Source organism: Protopterus annectens, chromosome 13.part0, assembly GCF_019279795.1.
Source record: "Protopterus annectens isolate FY-2018-M chromosome 13.part0, PAN1.0, whole genome shotgun sequence".
Taxonomy (NCBI): domain Eukaryota; kingdom Metazoa; phylum Chordata; order Ceratodontiformes; family Protopteridae; genus Protopterus; species Protopterus annectens.
The window spans coordinates 757995897-758022346 of NC_056747.1; the positions used below are offsets into that span (position 1 = coordinate 757995897).

Below are 26450 nucleotides of genomic sequence, written 5' to 3' on the forward strand. Positions count from 1 at the left end.
TAGGTCATGACTAGCTGACTAGTGTGTCAGCGAAGAGGATTAAGGCTATGAGCTATTTAACCAGCTGCTTCCTCTTGTCCTGGGGTAATCTTTCAGCCTCTACATGACACATAACCAGACAATGCTCTGGGTCAACTGTGACTTTGGCTAGGCTTGCTAGTGGTCTCTTGGACCGCATGCTTAGTAACCTCTGAACCCATTGTCTGTAACTACAAAAAAACTCACAGTATGTGAGCCAGACGTTTGCCAACAAAACAAAATAAAAAAAATAAAAATTTACCATAAAATAAATGTGGTATACAATTTCGTTATTTGTGGATTTCAATGAAATTGGGTTTCAGTTTTATTTAATGAATAATAGTGGTTTCAGTGAACCTAGATTCAATGAAATACCTTACTGTTCAAAGGACAGAGGCAGTTATGAATGTCCAGCATAGGGAGCACAGATGGGGGTCTGTACCCAGCCACTATCAGAAGCTGAAGTAACTGAAGTTCAGATGTCAGTCACACCCTAGCCTGGCTCTGAGATGGCTCTGCAGTTCCCAGGTATGACATTTCTGTCTCTGTTTTGTTCCCATATTTCACTTTACCAGATAAGACATCTGTGAATGATACCTCCCTGGAAACCACAGTAGGGATTGTAGATGTAAGTACCATCTGTAGATCAGAGTGTATGTGCTGTATCTAAGAAGCATATCAAGGACTTAACGTGCACATATAAATATAGCAGGCACATGCTATTCCTAATGCCATTTTGAGAGTACAGCCAGAGACTGAGCATGTATGACTGCAATAGTTAGTTTGTATATGTTACCTCAGTGAAAGCCAGTAAACTTCTATTGTGATGTGTTTGTATATAATAAAGCTGCTTAAACAGACCCCACAAAGACTATATTGTATGCTAAGTAGGAGAGTGACATGGTGCCAGAACTGGGATTCCAGAGAATATTTGGAGCCACGAGATGCAGAGATGACAGTGAAGGTAAAGCAAGAGAAATGAGCACGAAAAAGAGTAAGATAAGAACCAAACGTAATGAAAACTTGCATGAAAAGCTTATTTTGTAAAAAAGATAAAATGGAGCATTACAAGGGCACAAACTACATTATTAAACAAGCATGAGGCAGAAAGGGTTCATTAACTAAGCAAAATGTTTAAGGTTAAGATATTTGATGAAACGATTATCAGAAAGGCAAAAAGAGTACATTTAAAGCAAAACTAGTGTGTCTGAGACAAAATGGGCAAGTTTAGAGTACAATGAGCACAAGGGCATGAAAAGAGATTAAACGAACAAAACAAATATAATAAGGGAAAAAAGGGCACATTAAGCATAAATAAAGCAATGCAACTGCATGTTTTTTGGCAAAGTGCTGTGTTTTGGCATAACTACAACTGTATCAAGGGCATAACTAGAGTTATTCGAAGTATCTCAAAGTGTGTAAAAGTGCTTACAGTGTGTGCTTATTACTGTGGATGTATTCTGAAGAGTTTATATGAGCACAAACTGAAACTAGTTCATGAAGTACTGAAAAGTACAGCCATTTCGAAATGTTTCTTGTGCTGGGTGTGTCCATTCGCAAAGTGCCGCCATTACAGTGTGTTTCGTGCACTATAAAGAATTACTTAGCAAGGTGACGCCATTTTGGGGAAAATTTCCGTGTCCTGTGTGCTGCTTATTTGCAAAGTGCAATTACTTCGAAATGTTTCTGACACTGAGCTTCTTTTGCCCGGTTCATTTGCATCGTGCAGTTATTTGAAATGCTTCTAACACTGATAAGAGGTGATTTCTTGCAGTACAGTAATTTCAAGAATATTACAGTGCCAGAGAGACTTATTTTGCAGAGTTCAGTTATACAGAGGCTTGCTGTGCTACTGGGCAAAGTTACAAATACTGGCATAAGTTTCTGGCATATGTGTGTGTGTATTCGTGCATATTTGCAAAACCCTTCACTGGTATGTGTTAATATGGCAGACAGATTTCAAAAACACATACCACTTTTATTTGATCAGAATATTGCAGAGAACTGGAGAATAATTGAGCAAGATATTTTTAGACAAGCAGCTTATTCAGACAAAGATGCATGCACCAGGGCATTCATTTTGCTAAACCTAGCTGGGACAGAAGCCATTGAAAGAGAGAGTTCATTTGTGTATGCACCAGCAGTACATGAGGGAGAAGGTGAAAATTGCCATATTGTTGTACAGGCTGAATTAAGGGAAGACCCTGAGTGTTTGACGCACAAATTCAGGGAAATGTGCAACCCCCAGACAATTATATTAGAGAGGCATTTGTTTTACACAAGAGATCAGAAACCAGGGGAAAGTTTTCCAGCTTATATTACTGACCTGAGAAACACAGCTAAGATGTGTTGGTCTGGTGACTTAAAAGATGAGTTAATAAAAGACAGGCTCGCATGTGGTATTAATAGTGCTGCTGTGAGAAAGATTTTGCTTTGTGACAGTGATTTAACGTTGATTAAAGCCATAGAGATTTGTGAACTGCATTACGTTATAAAAAAACACAAGTATGATTGTAAGTGACAAGAGCACGGTTTTAGCAGGCTGTAGAGCAAATGCGGATAGTATGCAACACATGGCAAACAGAAGTAGGCCTAAGCACATGGCAGCCACAACCCCTGCTAGTTCACCAGGGAAACCATGTAGTTTTCCAGTAAGTTCTAAGAAAGTAGCATGCTCAGTGCAGTACAAGCGTGAAGCAGCAAAACCCAAGTCCAGCTTTATTGTTAACTGTCGCACTTGTGGTGCCAGTCATGAGTCTAAAAGAGAGAAATACTTAGCATTTGGTCAGCAATGTTGCAAGTGTAAAAAATGGAACAATTTTCAAAAAGTTTGCAAATGAAGCAAACCCCACACAGATATAAAGAAGGGTCACATAAAAAAGCAAACTGATCACATAGACTGCAACCCTACTTTCTATGTAGATGGTGTATCAGTAATTGGTGAAAGAGCTGATGCAGTGAATTTACTGGCAAACAGTGAAGTGTTTTGTACTGTCCAGATCAATGGTAAATCTACAGAGCTTAAAGTAGACACTGGTTCATAGTGTAATGTTATATTAGCAGACATACTTGCTAAAGTGAGAACTAATGAGCAAATCAATGTGGCCGGTAGTGTGAAACTTGTTGCTTATGGAGGTGAAGAAATTCAAACCAAGGTGTCAGTAATGCTTTCATGTTATCTGGCTAAGAACTCTTACAGATTGTTATTCTATGTAGTCCGAAGACCTGTGCAGTCATTATTGGGTCTCAAAGATAGTTTGAGAATGAATCTGCTTTCTTTTACCAAAGAAGTTCATCATATAAGTGCATATCCTAGTTCCAATTTTTCTGAAGCCATTTTCTTAGAGTTTGCTGATATTTTCGATGACAAGTTAGGCAAACGTCCAGTTGTGTATTCCATGAAGTTAGACCCAGAGGTCACTCCCATAGTCAGACCAGCAAGAAGAGTCCCAATAGCTATGCACAATAAAGCCAAAGCTCAGCTGGATGCAATGGTGCAGCAAGGTGTAATTTGTCCAGTTACAGAACCAACTGAATGGGTGTCATCCATAGTAGCAGCTCACAAAAAAGGCTCAGATGAAATCAGAATATGTATTGACCAGAGAGATCTGAACAAAGCATTGAAGAGACTGCATCGTCCAATGCGCACAGTCGAAGAGGTCACAGATGTTATACCAAATGCCACTGATTTTCTGTCTTGGATGCAAAAAGTTCATTTTGGCAAGTGATGCTTGATTGGAAATCCTCATTACAGACTACTTTCAGTACCTTGTTTGGCAGATACAGATTCCTAAGGATGCCATTTGGAATAAATTCTGCAAGTGAAGTCTTCCAGCATACAATGGAGCAAACTTTTTCAGGTTACCCTCGTGCCATAATAGTAGATGATTTACTGGATGGAGGCAATGGTGAAGCAGAACGTGACAGAAACCTAAACAGAGTTCAAGACAGAGCACGTGAAGTAAACTTAAAGCTCAAGCCTCTGAAGTGTAAATTTTAGACTACCAGAAGTTACATATGTAGGTCATTTATTTACCAGTACTGGCTTGAGATCAGACCCGACTAAGCAAGCAGTTATTCTTGAGATGTCAGCATCAGATCATATTCAAGCTCTACAGGGTTTCCTAGGCATGGTCAACTATTTAGGCAAGTTTATACCAGACTTCAGTGAGTTGACAGCACCTTTAAGAGAGATGATGCATAAAAAGCTTATGTGGTCTTGCTTAAAACAGCACCATAAAGCATTTGAAGACCTTAAGCAGAAAATTGCCACCCCACCTACATTAAGATACTATGATGTCAATAAACCAGTCATTCTTTCCTGTGATGCTTCAAAATTTGGTCTTGCCACAGTTATTCTTCAAGAGGGCAGACCAGTAGCCTATGCATCTAGAATACTTACCAAAACTGAAATACAATATGCTCAAATTGAGAAAGAACTTTTGGCAATAGTACTTGCATGTTCCAAGTTTCATGATTACATCTATGGTCGAGCTATTCAGATTGAATCTGATCACCAACCTCTAGTTACGATTCTAAAGAAGCTTATGCATGAGAGATCACACAAAGACTGATCCAAGTTTACAAAAGCTCAACCACTGCATTAATGCTGGATGGCTGTCGAAGCAATCTAGTGAACGACCTGAAGTGCAAACCTATTTTCCTGACCTCTGACCCTTGCTGCAAGACATGCATGTTCTGGCACATCTGCAAAAAATGGCATGGCTAAGGTTTTCCTAAGGAGCTCTGGTTGGCCATTCTGGTCATCTTTTTCCATGGAAAAGTCTTCTTCAGATTCCTTCACAGTGCCCTCGTCAATCTCCAAAAGAGGACGCAAGCCCTCACTTCTGTGAAAAGCTGCTATGGGTAATTCCCAGAGCTGGAGGAGGAAGCAAGGGTGGTTGGCTACAGAGTAGAAGAGTTGCCCAGTAGTCTGAATAGGACTCACCTAGCAAAGGCTGCCCTGGACCTGGAGTAAGCATAAATTTTGTAGTATGTGGTAAAGGTGTGTATATTGGAAAAGTGGCAGCCTGCAAAATAGACCTGGACTCTACTCTTTTGTGGAAAGTCCCTGAGAAAGCCATTGCCCTAGTGGAATGTGCTCTAGGGCAGGGAGACAAGGCCTTACTGTAGTCAGCATAGCAGAAAGAGAAAGCCTTTGCAATCCAAGCTCCATAGTTTGTTTGGAGACTGGCTGTCTCAGCTTAGGGGACATAAAAACTACAAACAGCTGGGTCAGTCTTTCTGAAGGATTTAGTTCTGTCAAGTTAAAATCTGACTTGCTTGTAAATGTCTAGAGAATGTAAGATCCTTTCCTCTGTTTTGGGCACTGGGAAAGCAAGTGGGAAGATGAATAGCCTGATTGAGAGATGGCTCGTTCACTTTCTTACACATGAAGGGTGGATTCACCCTGAGAGTCACCCTGTCTTTGTCAAAAATGAGAGCTTGTAGCTCAGGAATTCTCTTGGCAGAGGAGAGGGCCAAGAGGAGGATGGTTTTTCAAGTACAGAATTTTAGACAAGCAGAAGAAGCTGTTTTAAAGGGAGGCAAAGTAAGTTTTTCCAACACAAAATTAAAATCCCAAAGGGTAGCGATTGGTTTTCTTGGTGGGTTAAGATGTAGACCTCCCCTGAGAAAAACCTTGACCTCCAGCCTAGCCATAAGTGAAGGGCTAAGATGTAGGCATGCACTGATAGCAGACAAATGAACTTTTATGGACGAGCAGGCTAAGCCTGATCAAAGACATTTGCACAGGCACTGCAGTACTGTTGGGACCTTTGCTGAGTGGATTCTGACTGTTTGAAGCACCAGTATGAAAACCTTTCCATTTTGCTGTATCAAGATTTTCTTGTAGTGGGTCTCCTAGCCTCTTGTAGGACTTGTGCAACATCTTCAGGGAACAGATGTCTTTGAGGAATTAAAATTCTATCATCCATCAGGTCAGGCTGAAAGATGGAAGACTTGGGTGGAATACTAAGCCTTTCTGCTGATTTATCAGGTCTGGCTTTAGAGGAATTTTCCTATTACTTCCCTTTGACAGGTGAAATAGCATGGAGAATTAAGGATGTCTCATCCAAAATGAAGTCAGCAAGAGTAGTCTGGTTGTTTCCTTTTGTCCCTTGAAAAGAGTTTTTGGGAGAAGAGGTAGAGGAGGAAAGGCAAAGAGAAACTTCCCTATTCACTGGAAAGATAAGGCAACTGTCCTCCAGGCTGTGGGACAAGGGTCCCTGGTGCAGAACCGGGGCAGCTGATGGATGTTTGGTGAAACAAAGAGGTCTACCTAAAGAGTGCCACATTCAAGTACGATATTGTAGAAGACCTCTCTGTTCAAAGTCCACTTGGGGTCCTCCAGGGAGCGGCTTAAGCAGTCTGCTAGCACACTGTCCTGAGAAGGGGATATATGTGGCTGTGAGCATGATGTTCATTTGCGCTGCCAAGTTCCACTTCTCCTGTGCTAACTTGCATAGTTGGTAAGATCTGGTGCCTCTCTGTTTGTGTACCATATGACTGTGTACACTTGGAATAGTCTGGGTTTCCAAAAGTGGGCGAGAATCCGAAGAGCTTGCAGAAGAGCCCTCATTTCTTTCAGACTGATATGCTCCTTCAGGAACTAGGGTTACCATTTCCCTTGCACTCTGTATAATCCTGTCCACTTCCTCCCCTGCACCTCATCTGAGGCATAAGTGTGAACCTGTTGAAGAGAAGGAGGTATAAAAGGTAAGCCTGGGTTGAGGATGGCCTGCCTCTCCCACCAAAGTAGCTACTTCTTGAGACGAAGGAGGAGGAGAATTAGGGTGTCCAAGGGATAGCAGTGCTTGGACCACACAGATTTCAGATATCTCTGGAGTCTCCTCATGTAAAGTCTGGTAAGGGGGAACACAGGAATGATGGCTGCCTTAAAAAACTAAGTCCTTACCTTCCATGCAAAGCAATGGATTCAGGAGGGTAGGCTTTGGAAGTAACTGGACAGTCTGAGAACTTTTTCCTGGGGAAAGAATGCATCATAGAAACATCAGGTCCTGTGCAGAAATCATGTGTGATTTTTTTTTTTTTTTTTTTGTAGTTTACAGTAAAACCCAGACCTGTAAGAAGATGGAAGGTGAAGTAAGGATGCTGAAGAAGAATTTCTGGGGAGGTAGCCTGGATAAGAAAGTTATCAAGGTAGGAGAAAATCTGAATTCCATGAGTGTGACAAAAAGTTACTTCATTAGCTAGGCACTTTGTGAAAACCTTTGGGGCTGCGGAAGGACCAAAAGGCAGAGCAGTAAACTGAAAATACACAGAGCCAGAGAAAAAACTGAGGAATCCCCTGCAAGGAGAATGGATGGGAATGTATAAGTAGCCGTCCTTCAGCTCTATTGGCACTTAAAGCATGTGGGAGGATGAAAGGTGGAAGAATCTAACAGAGCATTTTGAAAGATGGTAAGTTTTCAGGATAGACAGGTCTAGGATGGGTCTCCACTATCCTTTTCTTGGGATTAGAAAAATCCTGGGATTAAACTCTTTTCCCACAAAGTCTTTTGGGACTTGCTGAATGGTATGCTGATTCAAAAGTCTTGAATAATGCAGGCCAGAAAGGATATTTGGTGTTGAGTCTGTGGTATGCTTTTTAGAAGGAGAATGTTTTCCCAAGACATAGCACAGCCATACCGGATGATTGAGACAACTCACTTGTGTACGCCTGTGCTCTACTGTATAGCCAGTTTACACTAAAAGTATGTTCTAAGCTCATACCACAAAGTCTTAACTTGTCTATTGTAAAGGATACCTGCATACCACTGACAGCCCCCCCACTCATCTGTTTAGAAAACTTGCCTCTGTCTCTCTCTGCCATCTATAAGTTAGTCACTACCCTAGTGTCAACTCTCTCTTAGTTAGCTATACTCTTTTTGTTTTTCTGTTTGTGGTTTCTTTTTAACCGTTTTTATCTTACTGCAAATACCTGTGTATACCTCATTATTACATCTCTTCTTTCTCTGCCTACACCTCCCCACCTCTTCTACTTACCTGCTGACTCTCACTGTGTGCTCCTTACTCTTTCCCTCCTGACCTGCTGATTGTTTCTTGTGGTGACTCTTCTTGGCCAATCCCACTTCGTTCGCCCTCGCTACGCTCGGACTCTCTTCGCTCTTCTCCCACCCCCATTCCCACCCACCCCATATCATTTTCTTTATACCTTCCCTAACTCCACCCCTTCCTGTCTGCTATAACATTCTAAACACCTTACCCTCCCCTACTTATCACTTCATAGTTTAGTCTGCTGCAAATCCTTCTTTCTACATATCCCCTACTCCCCTCTACAGGTTGTTTCACTTAAATTTTACTTCAACTCTCTAACAGGTCCAACAACTTACTTTTCCTAGTCCCTTATCCACTCTTCACTCCATCCCAATCCTACTTCCCCACCTTAGGCCATGGCTTTTGTAACCCTCTCCATTTTCCTCTAGCCTACATTATTTCGCCTTCTCATTCTTACATCTTGTACTACTCCATTACCACCTGTCCATAGAGATCCCACTAATCCCCATACTAACTGTTTCTCATCTCTGCAGTACTCTATTACAATCTCCTCCTCTATCTCCATGAACATCCCTCTGCCTACAATCAAACTTCCTCCCCCTCACTCTCTAGCATCTAAAACCAAGACTAAGTACTTGACTTACAACCCATTTAATTTCAAACTTTACCAACTTCATGCAGCCCTGCTTCTATCATGAGACATACATCCAAATCCTGGGCCCATCCATCACCCCATCATGCATAACTCTACCTCTCCCAACTTAATAAACTCTTCATCTCCAAACAAACATATTTCATTTTACTCTATGAATGCCTGTAGTATTCTAAACAAAGTTAGTAAAATCCATGCCTGGATAGCCTTCCACACCCCTGATGTCATCACCCTGATAGAGCCTTGGTTAAAACCCCAAACCTCTGATAAAGACATTCTTCCCCCTGGTTATAATATACTCCGCAGATCGCCAAAACAAAAAAGGGGGTGGTGTTGCCATCCTCTACTCCAACCACCTCACCATTACAAGTATTATGAAACCTATCCCATCCTTTTCTCCTGCTGAACTACTTACAGCTAAACTTAAAATCAATGACCACAACACTATCACAGTAGCAGCCATCTATATTCCTCCAGGAGACAACATTCCTCTGCTAGAACATATTCTTTCACACTTTTCTCAACACATCCCCAATGAAACTATCCTCTTTGGGGATGTCAATATTAACTGGTTAACTCTCAGTAATCCAAACTCTAATACGCATATTAATTTATATGGCTTTACACAGCTAATCTCCCAACCTACTCATAGAAATAAATCTCACACATCTAGTACTCTTATTGACTGGGTACTTGTATCTAATCCTTCCAAATATCATAACCCTGAAACCCTACCAAACACCCTGAGTGATCACTCCCCTATAAAAGTGCTTAGATTCACTCTCACTTCTCAAAACCTCCTAAAGTTATCACTTGTCGTAAACTCCATCCAGAAACCTTTAATGCCCTCCTCTCTAAATTAAACTGCAAATTCCTTACCCAACTCCCATTAGAAGAAGCAGTCTTAGCTTTCAACTCCACTTTCCTTAGCATCTTAGACTCACTTGCTCCCCCTCGCAAAGTCCGAATTAAGTCCACCATATCTCCGTGGCTTTCAAAAGCCACTCATACCCTTATGATAACTAGAGACAAACTATGGAAAAAATGGTCACAAACTAAACTCTCTGTAGAATTACAGAAAGATAAAGAACTCAGAAATCTGACAAAAAAAAACCACAAAGAAAAAAAGGGCTTCTATAACAATCCTCCCACAGCCCTAAAATCGAATCCTAAAAAATTCTGGAACTCTATTAACCAAATATTACATCCCGGCAATCTTAGCTCCCCCAATCCATGCCCAGACAAGACATCTGAAGAAACTGCCACCAATACCTATTTTATCGATTCAATATCAAAGCTACTGAACCCTAACCCAAACTCCTCTACTACTAAAATCTCCAACTTTTCTGAACCTACTCCTAATACTATTTCCTCAAATGTCTTCTCCCTCAAACCTGTACCTACTAGCTACATCAAAATTCTACTTTCTAAATTAAAACCATGCTCAGCATCAGCTAACAATATTCTTTCCACCTCTTCTACTAGCAGCTGACTCTCTTGCTCTCCCTGTATCTATCCTAATTAATCGCTCTATCTCTGAATCTAAAGTCCCTTCCATCTGGAAACAATGCTACACTCTACCTATACACAAAGGAGGTAACTCCTCTGATATCTCCAACTTTAGACCTATCGCTATCCTCTCCCCTCTCTCTAAAGTACTAGAAAAATGTATTCATAAACAAGTTATGCAGTATCTAATACTGGAAAATCTGCTTACACCCATTCAACATGGCTTCAGACCCAAACACAGCACCACTACAGCTCTACTATCTTTCCTCAACACTGTCTCTATAGCCATGGACGACTATAAACTTATTTCTTGCCTATTCATGGACCTCTCAAAAGCTTTTGACACTGTCACACTCTTCTGCTGCACAAACTGCATAACCTCTACTTCTCCTCTGATACTGTTGCATGGTTCTCCAGCTACCTCACTGATAGGTCTCAATCAGTGAGATGGCACTCTGCACTCTCCCCTCCTCTCCCTGTCAAAATGGGTGTACCTCAAGGATCTATTCTAGGGCCTTTACTTTTTAATATCTTTACTAATCGGCTCTATTCCGCCTGTGCTCAGTCATCTTTAGTGCAAAACGCAGATGACTCTGCAGTCATCACCACAGCCAACTCTCCCTCTAAGCTCTTCTCAGCTATTCATGCATCTTTTGACGTAGTTGAAACATGGCTCTCCAACAACCAGCTCATCTTTAACCCTAAAAAAACAAAGCTGTTACTCTTCCTACCTAAAAAGTTCAACAATATTAAACCCTCCTTCTCCATGCAGTCCCTTAACACTCCCAATTCAGGTAGAATCCAGCACTCTGCTCTTAGGCGTAACCATCAATGATCAGCTTAAATTTGATTTGCATGTTAATAACTGTATCAAAAAGACTCATTCAAAACTAGGGCTCCTTGACTGTACAAAGAAATTCCTTACCTCTGAAGCCAAGATTACTCTCTCTCTTACCTACATTCTACCCAGTCTAATGTACAGTTCTCAAATTCTCACAAACCTTAACTCAACACTCCTGACCAAACTCGAATCTACCTACAACAAGGTAGCCACGTCTGCTGCCCAACAAACCTACAAATCCCATTACCGTCTCTCTCTCTAAAACACCTAAACTGGCTTGAATTACCCCACCAGCTTCTTCTCTCTCTCAGCTCCAGATCATCCATTCTATCCTATATCAGCTTTCCTACTGCCCAGCACTATCCCTTCTCATCTCCCATTATTCTCCCTCCAGACCTCTCCGAAGCTCTAACCAAGACCTACTACAAATCTATAAACCCAAGTCTAAATTTGGACGCAACATGTACAGCTATCACCCCATTATTGCCTGGAATAGGCTCCCACTAGAAATCAGGAAACGTACACATCCTAAACAATTTAAGACAGCCACCAAAGAGCACTTTAAAAGTCACTGGTCCTGCCACTGCACTCTCCCTCCTTAACATCCCCCTACTTCTCATACCTTAATCTACTTTCTGCCCTTAACTCCCTTTTCTCACTAGCTCTCTAATCTTCCTTGACTACTCTTTCCACTGTCTTCTAAAATCTATTAAGCAAACTGCTTTAGAGAAACATTCTGTTGTAATTGTCTTGCCTTCATGCAACTACATTATGATAAAACTGGGTTCTTGTAACCACTTACCCCAAAAACTATACTCATCTTAATGACATACTTCTTTTTATACATCTTGAAATAGTTATGCTATACTCCTGATTACTGACACTGTATAACATTGTATTGCTACTTAATGCCTTGTAATAATTCTGTAACATTGCTGTTTAATACTAATTTATAATGAAAATTGTATAATATGTTGGAGCTTTTCTCCCCGGGTCTCTGCTGAAAAAGGGATCTTCAGCTCGGTCGGACAATCCCGGTGAACAAATGTAAAATAAAATAAAATAAATAAATAATAGCTTCCCACTTGGCCGGGGAGAGTGACAGCCTTTGAGAAAGAAGGGTAATGGGACTGAGGGACTGGGGGTAGGAGTGCTGAGAGGTAGTCAAAGGTTTTTGCCTTCAAAGGGAAGCCTTCCAGCTGGAGGTTCCCTTTGGGGTTTTTTAGAGCTTCTTTTCTTGGAATTTTCCTTTGTTTCCAAACTGTCCTAGAATCCCTTCCAATGAAGGAGGTAGATTTAGATGGGCAGTTCCTACGGTATCTAGGAACTGATGAGAGTAGGATCTGTCTGCAGTCTTTCACAGTTTTACCTTGGTCTTGAAGAGCTTTGAACAGACTGGCCACCAGAGGGCCAAACAGTAAGTCTTTGTCCAATGGCAAATCTAGTCTTTTAGATTTGAAATCCTCAGGTAGAGGTTGCCTGTGAAGCCATGCATATCTGCAGACTACAGATTCAGTGGCAGCTGCCTTAGAAGTAGCATCAACAGCATCATAACTGCACTTAAGCTGTGTCTGTTAGAACCTGAGTGGCCTGCAAAAGTAAGTTCTGCATTTGATGCTTACAGTCTGCTGTAGGAGGATCCAATACAACTTTGTTCAAGGATTAAGGGCAGAGATCAAATGCTTAGTCATTTGAGTCCGGTAATTAATTGCCCTAAAGGCAAGGGAAGCAGATGTGTAAACCTTCTTTCTCCATCTATCCATAGCCCTACTATCTTTGTCAGGAGGCAGGGGGTTAGCAACTGGGCAGAAGCTTAGAGGGCTTATCTGAAGAGACATATACTGCAGCAGGATCTGCCACTGGGTTCATATATGTGTGTGTCTATACATATATATGTGTGTGTGTGTGTGTGTGTGTGTGTGTGTCTCTCTCTCTCTCTATATATATATATAGAGAGAGAGAGAGAGAAAGTGTCATCAGGGACGTTGTAAAACCTGTTTGATCTCTTACAGCTGGTGGCTGAGAATCAGGTGCAGAAGAGGTGGATTGAAAGGTGTCCTGAAAAGCCCAAGGATGGGGGGACGGAATGGGGGGAATGGAGAGGGTGCAGGGGTTCCCATATCCAAGAGAGTGTTACACCTCTTCTGATCACAGAACTTTGTGGCTTGCCAAAGTGTTTCATCATATTCTGTACAGTCTCCTCAAAAGAAAGCTTCCTCAATAGGGAATCAGGAAAAGAGGGAGTCCCCTTTGTCTAAAGAGATTTGTCCAGGAGAATGTGGCTGAGAGGAGTAGTCTAGAGAATGTTCAGAGTCATAGCCCTGCTCATCAGAAGAGTAGGAAACCAGGACAGGTTTTTGATGAGTAGCCTGTGGCTGTGAAGACCCAAAGGAGGGAGGTTTCAAAGACATAATAGCTTTGAACACTCTTTGTGAGAAGTCTATCCACTTCTTCTCCTTAGCTGCTGAGAGACAGGACACACGCTTAGTCTTTTCTCTTTAATTTTCAGCCATGACATTCACCTGGACGAAATGCGAAGGTTTGGAAGCATGTCTGACCTCCATTTGACAGCCTGAGATATTTTCCCTAACTAAAATTTGAGGGACTCTGAGTGGTCCTTTTAAATTATGAGACATAGTTCCTTGGACAAATCGGCAGTCTAGAAAGCCTCAGGAGCTATACCAGTCTCTGACAGGGCCTCAGGAGCTATACCAGTCTCCGACAGGGCCTCAGCAGCAGGCAACTAAATAGTAGCCTGATGTATCATGGGTTCTATGAGTTCAGCCGGTATGTCGGAGACAGAAACATTAGACTGTGGATCCCTTCGAGGCCTTTTAAGTTTTTTTTTTTTTTCCTTCTGTGGCAGAGGGATGTCCAAGGATGTTGAGTCAGCCATCTTGGACCGTGCCACGCATTTAAGACAATGGGTCTTGAGAAAAATGTTGAAAGTAGAAAGCCCAGACCTAAAGGTGTTTGGAATGAGTGACTGACATACTGAGCAAGGTTTGTGACTGTAATGTGAACATATGCAAAAGAGACACTTGGTATGCACGTTCTTGTACGGAATCTGCAAACCAAACTTACCTTCCTAGCTGATATCGACAACTTTCAACAAAAAGTGAAAGATAAAAAGGAAACTTCCTCAATGAGGCACTTACCTGGATAAATGACTGAAGCAAAGGCATCAATGACCAAACAGCTAATAGTCCAACAGATGGATGACCTGTGTTTGGGCTGGCGGTGAGACAGTCTGAGGGGCCACGTTCATCTTTATAGCCCCTCTCTTAGGAGCTGAAGTCATGTGGACATATGACCTAGGGAAAGCAAAGCTTTGGTACCCCAGCCGGATGGCAGTGGTGACAACCCATTTGTCAGGAATACTGCAACAGTGATTTCAGTCAGGACATCAAAAGATATGAAAATATTGCTGCAGAATATGTAATAAAAATGCATTAAGGGGAATTACATGTCATTAAAAGTTTGTATTTTCTTATAGGTTGATAAGGGAGTCAGGAATTATGATAACATGGAAATATTTTAGTACAAAAAATGCCTGAATTAATCTTAAAATTTAACACATTGCAGCCATTTGGTATTCATAATTAACTTAACTGGAGAATGTTGACTGGTTGACTAATTTGGTTGTAATTGTTTAAGCATTTTTTTTTATTTTTGTTTTCAAAATTCTTGAAAGCATGGTGCCAAAGAACTAGACATAAATAAAGTTTTAGTTTTATTGCCAATATAAAGTGGTTTATTTTACAAACATCAACTTCAAAACTGTGCTCATCACCATTTGATACATCACTCCTCTTTTCCAGTAGTGATCACCTGAAATCAATATCTATCATCAAAGACCCTCCATGAAGAGTTCTATGGATGGAGTGAATCTCTGGCAGAAAAACAAGCACTCATTAGGACTGAGGAGATGACTCACACCAGGGTGAGCAAAGTGATTGCATAACACCCAAGTAGAAGATCTGACCATGTCTGCGAACTAAAATGTTTGCTGATGAAGGGTCACAGGCCCAAAGTGCTACAGAAATCAAGCCCCTCAAGGGAAGATCCAATGAGCACTGCAGACGCCTGTTCCAGAGAGGAGAAGACTAGATGGCAGCCTGGGTCAATGGGCAGAATGACCACTGGCACACAAGGGTCCAATTCACTTCCTAAAAAGAAACAAAAAAACTTAACTCTTTCTCCACTACTAAGATATTAGGAAATGACAATCCATTCACTCCTGAATTGGCTGCCATGAGGAAACATCCCCCTTCCAGAAAATCTTACAATCCTGAAAAGTGATGAGGCACCATATTATCCTCCTAGTTCCTGCCACCACAAGAAACAAAATGAAACAGTTAATGTAAAGGAACAGAGACCCCCTTCTAAAGAGGAGAAGGAAATGGAAGGGCTCCCTCCAAGAGAACAGGGAAGGCCCTACTCCCTGGAGTCGTATCCAACAATAAAGGGAATACCCAAGAATAATTCTCAAACCACAGGGCCAAGAGATCTTGTAGTAGAAGCACACCTATCAAACAAGAAATTCAAAACCCCAAGCAGGAAGGTCCTCTATTAGGAGGACAAAACAGCCCTCATCGAGGAGTGCTGCCTAACCAGCCAGGGCGGTTTCCATCCTAATTAACCATCAATTGGGACCAAGAGGCAGAACTTGCTTCATTCCCAAAAAGGAGGCAATACCTAGCAAAAGGCATCCCAACGATGCTGGACACACTATGCAAGCCAGCTGAGAAGGTATCAGGTACTGATCCATCTCGTATAAAGTACAGTTTCTACCTGAACAGAGGCAGAATAATTCCCACCAGTTCATGATTCCTTCTGCAAGACCTCACCTAAGCAGCTGGGTCCCAAGACAAAAAGGCCATAGTCAAGAAGTAAAAAGAAGACAAAATAAGGTTATTCTCCACAAGAGAAGAAAGGGTTTTTGCCTTTGGAATGCCCCACTATAAGAAATTCTCTTTAACTGGCCTCAAAGACTATCCCTCCCCAGAAGAAAGGACCAGAAGGGTCATCCTAAAAAGTTGACCTCTGGATATCACCATCAAAATGACAGTCTCAAAGAAGCCCCTAACTATGAAGTAGATAGCTGCAAGAAGAAAACAGTTTATAGTCTGGATGAATGGTCAGACACAGACACCCTGCCCCTTCCAGTTCCAGATGGCCAAAGAGAACCCTCGGCCAAAATAGAGAAAAGAAGGCACCAAAGAGCTATCAATTAAAAAAAAACAAAAGAAAGAATGAATCAAGGGCTCCCTCCCAGAAAAAGGCAGACTTGGGGCTAAAGTGACCCACCCCCTCCCCATTTAACACAAATGGAAAGGCCAAGATGTCTCATGGACACCTAAACCAAGAGCAGAGGGACAAGGACAGCCAGGCTCTTCTGATGAGATCTTGATTAACTCAGAGATGGAAGTGCTAAACCTGTTTGTATAAAAAAAAAATCATTTCCTCACTGACATTTGCTGTCCTTTGAGATACAGTTTTCTTTTGTTTTGTTTATTGTTCTTGTTGTGTATTGTATCCTCCTGTTTTTGATGAAGTACCAAGGAAGGTATTAAAGAGAAACTGCAGTCCTTAGCTAAGTGGGCCAACTTCTGTCAAAAGAAGATTCCAGTAACAAGCTGCCATGCTGATGCCTGGGAAGAATACAGTCAAGCTAACCGAACCAGGCACACAGTGGCATCTGCAGCCCCATCCAGGGCTGTCCTAAGGACAGAATCGGCAGAAAAAAATAAAAAATAAACTACAATGTGCAATATGAAAGCCTCCCTGACCACAGAATCTGGGAGATCTTCCAGATAGCTGTCAGGGTGAAGGTGAGATCATACCAGATCTCAAGCTAAGAGAAGGTGTCCACAGTCTAAGGTTTCCTTCACCAGGACTGCATGGAACCTGGACAGGTGAGATGCATAGTTCAGAACCCTAAGACCCAGAATGGTACAGGAATACAGCTTTTGGCAGCTCTGTCTAGCTTTGTCAGTCACTCCAATATGCTGGATAATGATATCAGGCATCAGATCTCCTGAAGCAAAAGTAACATGATAAATAAGGCACAAAAAAGATATCTCCAGGAAACGGATGGCCAAGGCGGTAGGTAAAGCCACCTCTCACACCCAGGCACAAACACAATGTCTTTAAAGACAGTGCCTTTTCTCAAAAACTTGATGGAACTCTGGTATTCTGAAGCTTTATCCTCTTCAGAGATGAAGGTCCCACAAGTGCAAGCCCCCTGGAAACCAAAAAGTGGAAATGCTTTTGAGCTTACTGACTATAGTATCTAGGCCTGCATCAGGAATAATGAGAGACAATGTGTGAGGGGCATCAGGCTAGGCAAGGCTTCAGCATGGTTTGCCTGCATGTTAATGAAGGCATGAAAACTCAAGGACAAGTGCTGGCATCCAACTGAGGTCCCTCGCAGTGAAACTTCACATCTGGGATTCAAGATCCCACTAAGAACCAAACAAAGGTCCAATTCTAATATCTCTTACTTGGGACATGCATCCTGAAGCAGGTTCACCCTTTGATTTTGCTGTCATGGCCAATCAATCAGGTAAGCTGACAGTGCCAGCCTAGTAGAAGCAGCCTCTGATCCAGGGGCTCATAATTCCAGAGGCCACTTCCCATCTGTCATAACAACTCTCGTGCTTCTCTTTCAGCTAACAATGGGCATGAACTCAACCTCTTTGTCAGACAAGGGAGATCGGCTGGCATGTGAAAATTTGAAGTAGGAGCTGTTGCTAGCCTGTCCCATGACTCTCTTACCTTCTCTCCTCTAATTGATCCTGACTATGATCATGGGAACGACCCCAACCTCTGATCCCAGCATGGGCTGCCATCCAGGAATGGCATCCTGACTGAGGAGACAAAAAGACTCTAGTTTTTGTACCTTCTAAGTGTGACAGTTTCTCTCCCAGGCAGTAAAGACAGTGTGAGTACTGGTCCTAGCTAATGACTTGGTGAACACAGCAACTGTTTGAAACATTGTGATTTAGACACTAAAACCAGGAATTTTACAAAAAACGAGTACCAGGATCAAGATCCAAAATAGTAGAATGGCAGCAAAGAACAAGAAAGCAAGGAGGCTGGACATGTCCTCTTAGTCAGTGTAGGACACTGCAATGCTTGCAGTGTCCTACACTAAGAGGATGTGTATGAAACCTCAGTGCCTGCTTGAAGAGGTACATACTCTCTGCCAGATGCAGCAAGCTGGGGGTATCAGAAGAGAAAAATCACAAAAGCTACTCACTGAGAAGAACCTTTGGTTGGACTCTAATGCACAAAGTCTAACATCTGTTGCATATAAAAAAAAGAAGACGGACTATACACAACTGTATGACTCCATCATGGGTACTCAGTCTCCTACCAGTAATACCCAATATTTTTTCTGTTAGCATTTGTTGCACCATTGTTTTGTCTGGATTATTCTTTGCTGTCCATTGCCATTTCCTTGCTCCAAAATAAATCACTGTGCACCACCTCTTTTTATTAGTCATTTCAGTTGTCCTGACCTTTTGGAGAATGGTTGTCCATGTTTGAATTTTACACTGCCCTAATTATCCTGATATCTCTGACATGCGTCTGTGCAAATATTACCCTATGTAGTGTACCTTCCAGTGACATTAACGGTGTGAGAACGTTTTTAAGCAGACTACAGGCAACGGTAATCATTATACTCTATTTTCTAGTAGCTTTGCTACAACCAATACCCAGTATGATTTTATCAGTATAAACATCTCTAAATCAAAAGGCACCTGAGGTTTATGAATAGTTCTAATGCTTAATGAAAATTAATTTGAATTAATTTCAACACCCATGTTCTTTAGGGGATGGCAGTGTTTAAGACTATAAACTAAGAGGTGTATAAAGTAACTGCAAAAATTAAAAGTACAGTCTGCCAGTAGAACAACTGGCAAGGAGATCCTAACTAAAAATCAAGAGACAACAGTTACTGGAGGAAACAATATGCTTTGATATACTTTGACAACTACAAAGGGAAGGTAAGTACCATTGCAAGTTCTTCAGCTATCTTCAACAACTTGGACAGAGGTCCTGAGTGTTGAAACTCAACTCCAGCATTGATAGGTATCCCAAAACTGAACAGTCTGTCAGAAGCATAATCAAAGATTCTCCCGAGCACAGAAACACTATGGGGCAGTTCATGTGAACCTAAGTTAAGTACTGCTGGCCCATGGCAGAATAAAATAAAATTATATCAGCCACAGTTAAAAATAAACAAAAGGACACAAGAAGAAACCCTAAGCTTTAAAAGGAAAATTTTAGACAAATAATAAATATGCAGATTAAAAAAAAAACAATTCATTCACATTTCACAGATGTCTTGAACTCCATGTCAAAGTGTAAATTTTAATCAGACTTGTTTTCTAAGATGGGGCAGAAATGACACACATGAGGGATGGTCAGCTAAAGAAGCAAAGTAGTATCCCCAATACACTTGCAGATATAACTCCACACCACATACCTGTCATGTTTAAACTCCTGGGCTGCCCTTAGTAGTTCCTGAATGTTTTTTGTGACCTGTTCAGTTTTCAAGATCACATCTTCTGTACTGGGCAGACTGGGATCCAAGTCCCTATCCAGATCATCAGTTTCACGGTGGTAGTCATCCTTCCCCTCTGTGGTGCTGCCAGGGAAAATGAAAAACGAGCACAGATTATGCAACTACAACTTTTCAGCATACAAACACCAGGAGAAAGGGCTGGCTTCAGATATCTGCTCATCACTACATCATCTGTTCTGTCTCCAATAATTCTGCGAATTTCCTTACAAATGCTAGTGCAGGGTATATGTGAAGAGTAGCAAAGTGAAAAAAGCATAACGATTCACATAGAAATATGGTCTGTGGCTGCAATCTCTAACTTGTGTATCCATATCTGAACAGTAACGCAATTAGTATAGATGGATTTATGATAATTAATTTACACAACTAGATCTCTGTTAAAAGCTTTAAATCAAGTTGAGTGTCATTTTACTATACCCACCAGCTGAAACAGTGTAACTTGTGAAGTAATTATGATGTTCCACTGCAAGATTTGTCTGCAGATCTGTTAATTTTATTTGAAAGGGGGGCTCCCACTTTAGAACTAGCCAAGCTTGGGTTAAGGGGACTCCACATCCCAAACTTACAAACAGAATTAAGAGAAAACATAGTTTGATTATCTTAATGATCAGATACCCATCCCAAACCATAAATACTTAAGTTTGAAAGTAATGTAATTGGCATTCTTATTCGCAAAGCAGTTTGGGCAAGTAGATACAATAAAATTATGCCTAAGTTCCTACAAGAAGCAAACGGTTCATCTGAACAGTATAATGAATGCACCAGATCATCATTGCTTTCTGGAAATAAAACACCACTTCTACTACTGCTACTACTACGACTATTACTACTACTAACAATGATGATGATGATGATGAATGAAATGGCCTGCTAAACTTCTGTAGCATGTAATGGGACATTTATTGCAAAAAATATTTACTAACCTAGTAAACCCCCCTGGAGAGACAGTACCCTTTCAGAGGTGATACAGAAGCAACCTCTAGTTAACTGACTTGTAAAGAGTCACATAACAGGCAAATTAACAATGTAGGAATCAAACTCAAGACTGATGCAGGGGCCAAGTTTGGTGGCACAGTCAAACCTCTGTGCCAAATTCTCATAAAACTTGAGATGATGCCTGCAATCAGTTTCATGGCATGAAAACACCTGTCCAACTACACTGCCGACATTGTTGTTTCAAGGAAATTAAAGAGAACAGCTTCAGAGGAGTAGGGGGAGGAGAGATTAGACATACCCAAGAGTACTTTTCATCTGTACGGAGAAGGTGATATATGACTCTTCAATCTATTGAAACTCCTAGAAATTCCATGCTTGCACCAGTTGCTGTGAAGCAGGAATAACAGAAAACCAGTACATAGCTTATTCATGTTGAAAGAGACTTAAAAATAAAAAGAAACACCCAGATCTCGCTGGAGACCTCAAGTCCCTTGCAACCTGGCCTTATGGGGAACAGCGAGGATGACACGAACAAAGTAGTGAGTGAAGACGGTTGTAGTGGTTGAACAAATACTTGTACAAAAACATGGACATAAATGCATCTTGAACATGTGGCTAGTGGCAGAGCAGGCATAACTACAGTTATTTATTTTTTGTTTGCTTCCTCTGTACACATCATGCAATAACCCTTAGAAAACAACCATGTAAGTACCACAGACTACTTTTTAGCTCTAGTTACTTTACACTTATCACTAACCTCTAACAGTAATGTTGCTATAACTAAAAAGATACGTATATAATTAATGCTATATAAGAAAAGGAGCGTCTTACCTTCCTAGTAAGTCATGCACCTGAGTGTTGTCGTAGTCGCTGTCAGTTCCACTGATGTGTCTGTCTGCTCTGGAAGTCTGCATGAAGAAACACAGTTTACAAAGTTTAATAGTCATATGGTGATGACTGCAAACATTTGAGTATGTCATTCAGGAACAGTCTAAAATGTGATTAGCAAAAGAATACCTTGTTTACTGTAAGAATGTAAAGCAGACAGTGCATTTCTGGTAAGATGTCAGTCACAGACATCCCCCTCACTAAAGTTAAAACTTTTAAATCTATGATTAATTTAAAGTTTCATGTCTTAGTAAAAACTATTTTAACATGATAAAATAAAAACACAGAAGTGAATGGCCCCAGACTGCGTAGCTAAAAATAAACCAAGTGTAAAACAATCAAAAAATGTTGGTGCCAGGAATAAGCTATTTTGTTTGAACCTTTAAGGACTTCAACAGATTCTTGTAAAAATTAATTAATGCAAACTTAAATAATTAAAATGTCACATGAACATCTTCATTCAAATTTAAAAGCATATACACCTAAAAGTGTTTATGCATAAACAGCTATACAACTTTTGTAACATGAATGAAACATCTACTAACAATCTACAAATTATTTAGATATATTACTTTTAATCTGCGTCTTTTCAAGCTATATTTAAAATTCAAATGGTCACTTAGTCCATGATCTACAGTGGCATTCAATAGTACCTGCCATTCTTATTCCTTGGTGTCCAAAATACTTTCTGCACCAACTCCTCTAATATTAACTGCATTGAACCTGATAAACAACAAAAATTTCTTATATTTTTTAACATTTGCTAGCATGTCTGAACAAAGCATTTTTACTGTTTTTATTTTTTTATGTTATAGTAGTTTTCATATACTTTTCTACACAATTTTGTAGTAGTTTTGTCCATGTAAAATGTCTGACATGGTTCTCTGGTTAAAATGTGCTCATTTACAATTTTACTGATCAAAATGTCTGAGCACACTTTATGGACTTTACAGACACTGAATTGTAAATCTCAGAAATGTAGCTGCTTATTTAAGAACCTTTTTAACTCGTTTAGCAGACTTTCATTTCCTTCCCATATAAAAACTAAATCTTTTTTTTTAAAACTAAACTAAAAAGAAAAAGAAAAAAAAAAAGAAGACACTATCATATACAGTAAAATCCCAGTTACCTGGGACTCAATCAACCGGCACTCTAAAGCAAGCCAATCAAAAATCCCAAAGTGGTGCTTCTTCTGTTCAATGTTTTTGATTGGCTCATATGCCGGTATACAAGCCAATCAAAAATCGCAAAGCATATCTCAAGCAACAATAGCATACACTTAACTGGCATCTACCAACCCCCATGGGTGCCTGTTAAAAGTGGTTTTACTGTATACATATTTCTTCCCATTGTGCAAGAACTACAATGGAATTGCTGGGTGTCACTGCTCCACCCATTGGTGCACCCTGTTGGCAACACTTATCAAATACAAAAAAATTGTGTTTCAACAATTCCAGCAGACCCACAGTAAACCCAATTTCTTTTTGTGTAAAATCAAAGTATCCTTTAGACCACACTAAACCAAAGTTAGTGGGAATCATATTTTATGAACTTGTAATGTCTGCAGTTACAAAAAAAAAAAAATCATCTGCTGCCTGATGTTCCTGTTCAGACTATCTGTCAGAATACTTGCCCTCGCCGGGATATGCTCAGCAATCAAACTGCTGAGACGAAACTGCCCACTTGCCAGACCCTCATGGCCTCCTGACAAACAGGGTAAAATCGTATTCCACCTTGTTTGTTCAGATACCAAATGACAGAAATGTTGGCTGTCTGGACTGAAATCTCACTGGGAGGGGAAGAATGTATTGAAAAGCCTGCAACACCAGGAGGACCCACCCCCATCTACAAGACACTGATGTGAAGACTGGACTTAGATGAGGACCAGGTCCCTTGAATGGAGCTCTCTTTGAAATGCCCCACCCCCACACCAGAAGGCAGGCATCCATCAGGACCATGCCCGGGGGGGGGACAAATGGTCTCTTGCTGGATATTGAGGGAGACTCCCGCCACCACCTGACCTACTTGACATACATTCGTCAGAATTATGGGAAAGTCCATAGGATGGGTTACATAAGACCATTATGTTGCCAGAGTCCACTGCAGAGCCCTCATATGATACCTGGCTAAAAGAGACCAAAATGATTGAAGATGTCATGTGCCCCAACAGCTTCCGGAAGACAGCAGCCAGAGGCTTTCTGTAAGAAAGCAACAATGCTGCCTGAGATCAGACATGAAATTCTGGGCACCAGAAACTTTACAATCTGAGAAACAGTGTCCAAGTGGCAACCTGTAAATTCTAGTGCCTGAACTGGCTGAAGACTTCACTTCTGGTAAATGACTGTGACACCCAAGGAACTGCACAGCTGGAGTACGGTGTCCCTGCCTCTGACTAAGGATGCTGTCATGGGAGCAATTAGGAGCCAACTGTCCAGGTAAGGAAAGATATGAAACCTCTACAGCTGGAGCCAGTCTGCTATGACTGCCATGCATTTGAACACCTGGGGTGGGGGTGGGGTGGGGGGTGGGGGGTCAGTGATGAGACCAAATGCCAGCTTTCTGAACTGGTAATGATCAGCTACTAGCTGGAAGAGCAGAAACCTCCTGGAATGTTATATATCTTTATATGATGGTTCTTGAGGTTGATCGAGCACATCCAGTCATCCTTCCTGAGCAGAGGGAAAATGGGCTGTACAGTGATCATCCAGAATGGGTCTATATTAGAACTTCAACAGCTAAAAACAGCTCACACCCTTACCTCGACACAACTTAACTGAAAGCACTAAATTCCGAACGGCCAGAACAGCGATTTTTTTTTCCAGGGAAAAAAATCGCTGTGCCATTGTTGGGAGTTTGCAGTTTCCTCCACTGTAGTGCGATCTCAGAATTGGCATATTTAAGTAGCGAGGATGTGGAGGGCTAAGCCCCCCAATTTATTTTGTCTGTCATTTTTTTTTTTTTTTTTTTTGTTGGGCCACCGATTTTTTCCCTGGGGAAAAAAAAATTACAGTTCTGGCCATTCAGATTTAGTGCTTTTGGTTAAGCTGTGTCGAGGTAAGGGTGTTCTCTGTTTTTAGCTGTCGATGTTATAATATAGGCCCTCCCGAACTTGGTCTGTTTTACAAAATGATCCGGCCTGCTCAAATCCAAGATTGGCCTGAGGTCCTCTTTCTTCTTTGGAACCAAAAAGAATTTTGAGTAGACTCCAGATCTTCACTGGTATGGTAGAACCTCTTGGATGACCCAATTTTTCAGCAACTTCTGAATCTCGACAGCTGCTTCTTGTCTCTGAAGGGGTGGAACAATTGGAAGATGAGAGGGATTCAAATTTGGAAGTTCTAAGAAATGGAACTGAATAACCTCTGTATATGATTCTTAACACCCATGTGTCTAAAGTGATGGCCTCCCAAGCTTTTGGGTGTAGAGCCAAATGACCAGAACTACCAATACAGCTGGATAGTTTGGCAACCCTTCAGGGACACTGAAAGGACCTCCCAGAGAAAGCCCTACTGAAAGCCCTGATTCTGTGGATTACCCTGCTTTCTGGACAGTGTACACTGTAGTTACACCCTCTGCTGGGGAAGGAACCCTCAGGAGAATCATCTTGAAAAGACTGCAGTGACTTTCTGAAGAAAGGACATTTTCCCCATCTTTTGGTTCCAGGAGATGGAAGCATGGTATTGGGCTCTTTCCACTCCCTCTAAGACACCAGGATTATCAAAGCATCCAGAGGGGGAAGGGAACCACCCAGGACCTGAATGGGCCCCACACTGAAGTCCTCCAGAAATACTGATTCCTCTGAAGACGGGGCTTAGGTTGTCCACCCCATGCACTGACAAAGAAGCTCCAACTGATCGCCAAAAGAGGCATCTTCATGGGGGGGGGGGATTTGGGGGACCCTTCTTCTTAGAGGTCATGATGGACTCCTCAAATTAGACCAGGTGCTTCCTCTTGCACCACCTCTAACCAGAGACTTCCCACCCGACTGATTTGGGGATGTGACAGAAGAGGGGCCCCAGTGAGGGGGGGGGGGGCAGAATGAGGAAAGGACAGTTGTGTACTTACCATAAATGTAGATGTTCGAGTGTATTCACTGTTGCAGTCATTACAACTGGGTTATCCTGCTGGCAGGCTACCCACAGTCGGCCTGAATTCCAAAGTCTAGGTCCGGCGTCGGTTGCTGTCACCTCCTCCCTGACATCAGTGTGCCAGGGGTATAAAAGATGCAGCCGACACCATTTTCTTCAGTTTTTCTTGCCCCAGATGTCAGGTGCCCCCAAAAGGGTAGGCTAAATGACTATGTCAATACAGCACGCATGCACCAAGGTACATTTTTCCTTCATCTACAAGCAAATACACCACATAGGTTATATAGAATAGAGAAGTACAGATAAGTTCCAGCAAAGATAAGGGGGATGGTAACCTGGACTGCAACAGTGAACACACTTGAACATCTAGATTTATGGTAAGTACACAACTGTACCATGTTCATCATGTTTCACTGTTGCAGTCATTACAATTGGGTTGAATCCCAAAGCTAAGGTTGGGAGGCTGGAGCGAAACAGGATTAGAAGCGGCTATGAGGCCCTGCAGAACTGCAGTGGCAAAGCCTGCCCTGGATTTAGAGTAGAGTGGTAAGAGATAGTGCTTTGTAAAAGTGTGCACTGAACTCCAGGTTGCAGCCTCTAAAATGTCTTTGGTTGGTACTCCTCTGAGGAAGGCTGCTGAAGTGGCTGCTGCTCTGGTTGAATGTGGCCTAATGCCCTTAGGCACTGATTTACCATGTTGTGAACAGCAGAAACGAATGCAGTGGCCTATCCACTTTGAAATAGTCTGCTTTGAGATAGCCTTTCCTTGTGATCCTGCAGCATATGCCACTAGTAATTGCTCAGTCTTTCTGAAAGCTTTGGTTCTGTCCAAGTAGAAGTGCAGCTGTCTGTGTATGTCCAAAGAATGCAGAAGTCTCTCATCCTTATTCTGTGGGTTTGGGT

At 41.5% G+C, this 26450-nt stretch overlaps 1 protein-coding gene across 4 annotated transcripts in view; it reads right to left on the reverse strand.

Annotated features, from left to right (window-relative positions):
* The window catches only part of GIT1 (GIT ArfGAP 1), a 1727505-nt gene that overhangs the window by 68586 nt on the left and 1632469 nt on the right, over positions 1 to 26450 (reverse strand). For all 4 annotated transcript variants that reach the window (XM_044054459.1, XM_044054456.1, XM_044054457.1 and 1 more), the window contains 2 exons: positions 21403 to 21479; positions 19537 to 19698 (listed from right to left, as the gene is read on the reverse strand). In XM_044054459.1, the coding sequence (XP_043910394.1) occupies positions 19537 to 19698; positions 21403 to 21479 (239 nt within the window). The remainder of the gene's footprint in view (positions 1 to 19536; positions 19699 to 21402; positions 21480 to 26450) is intronic.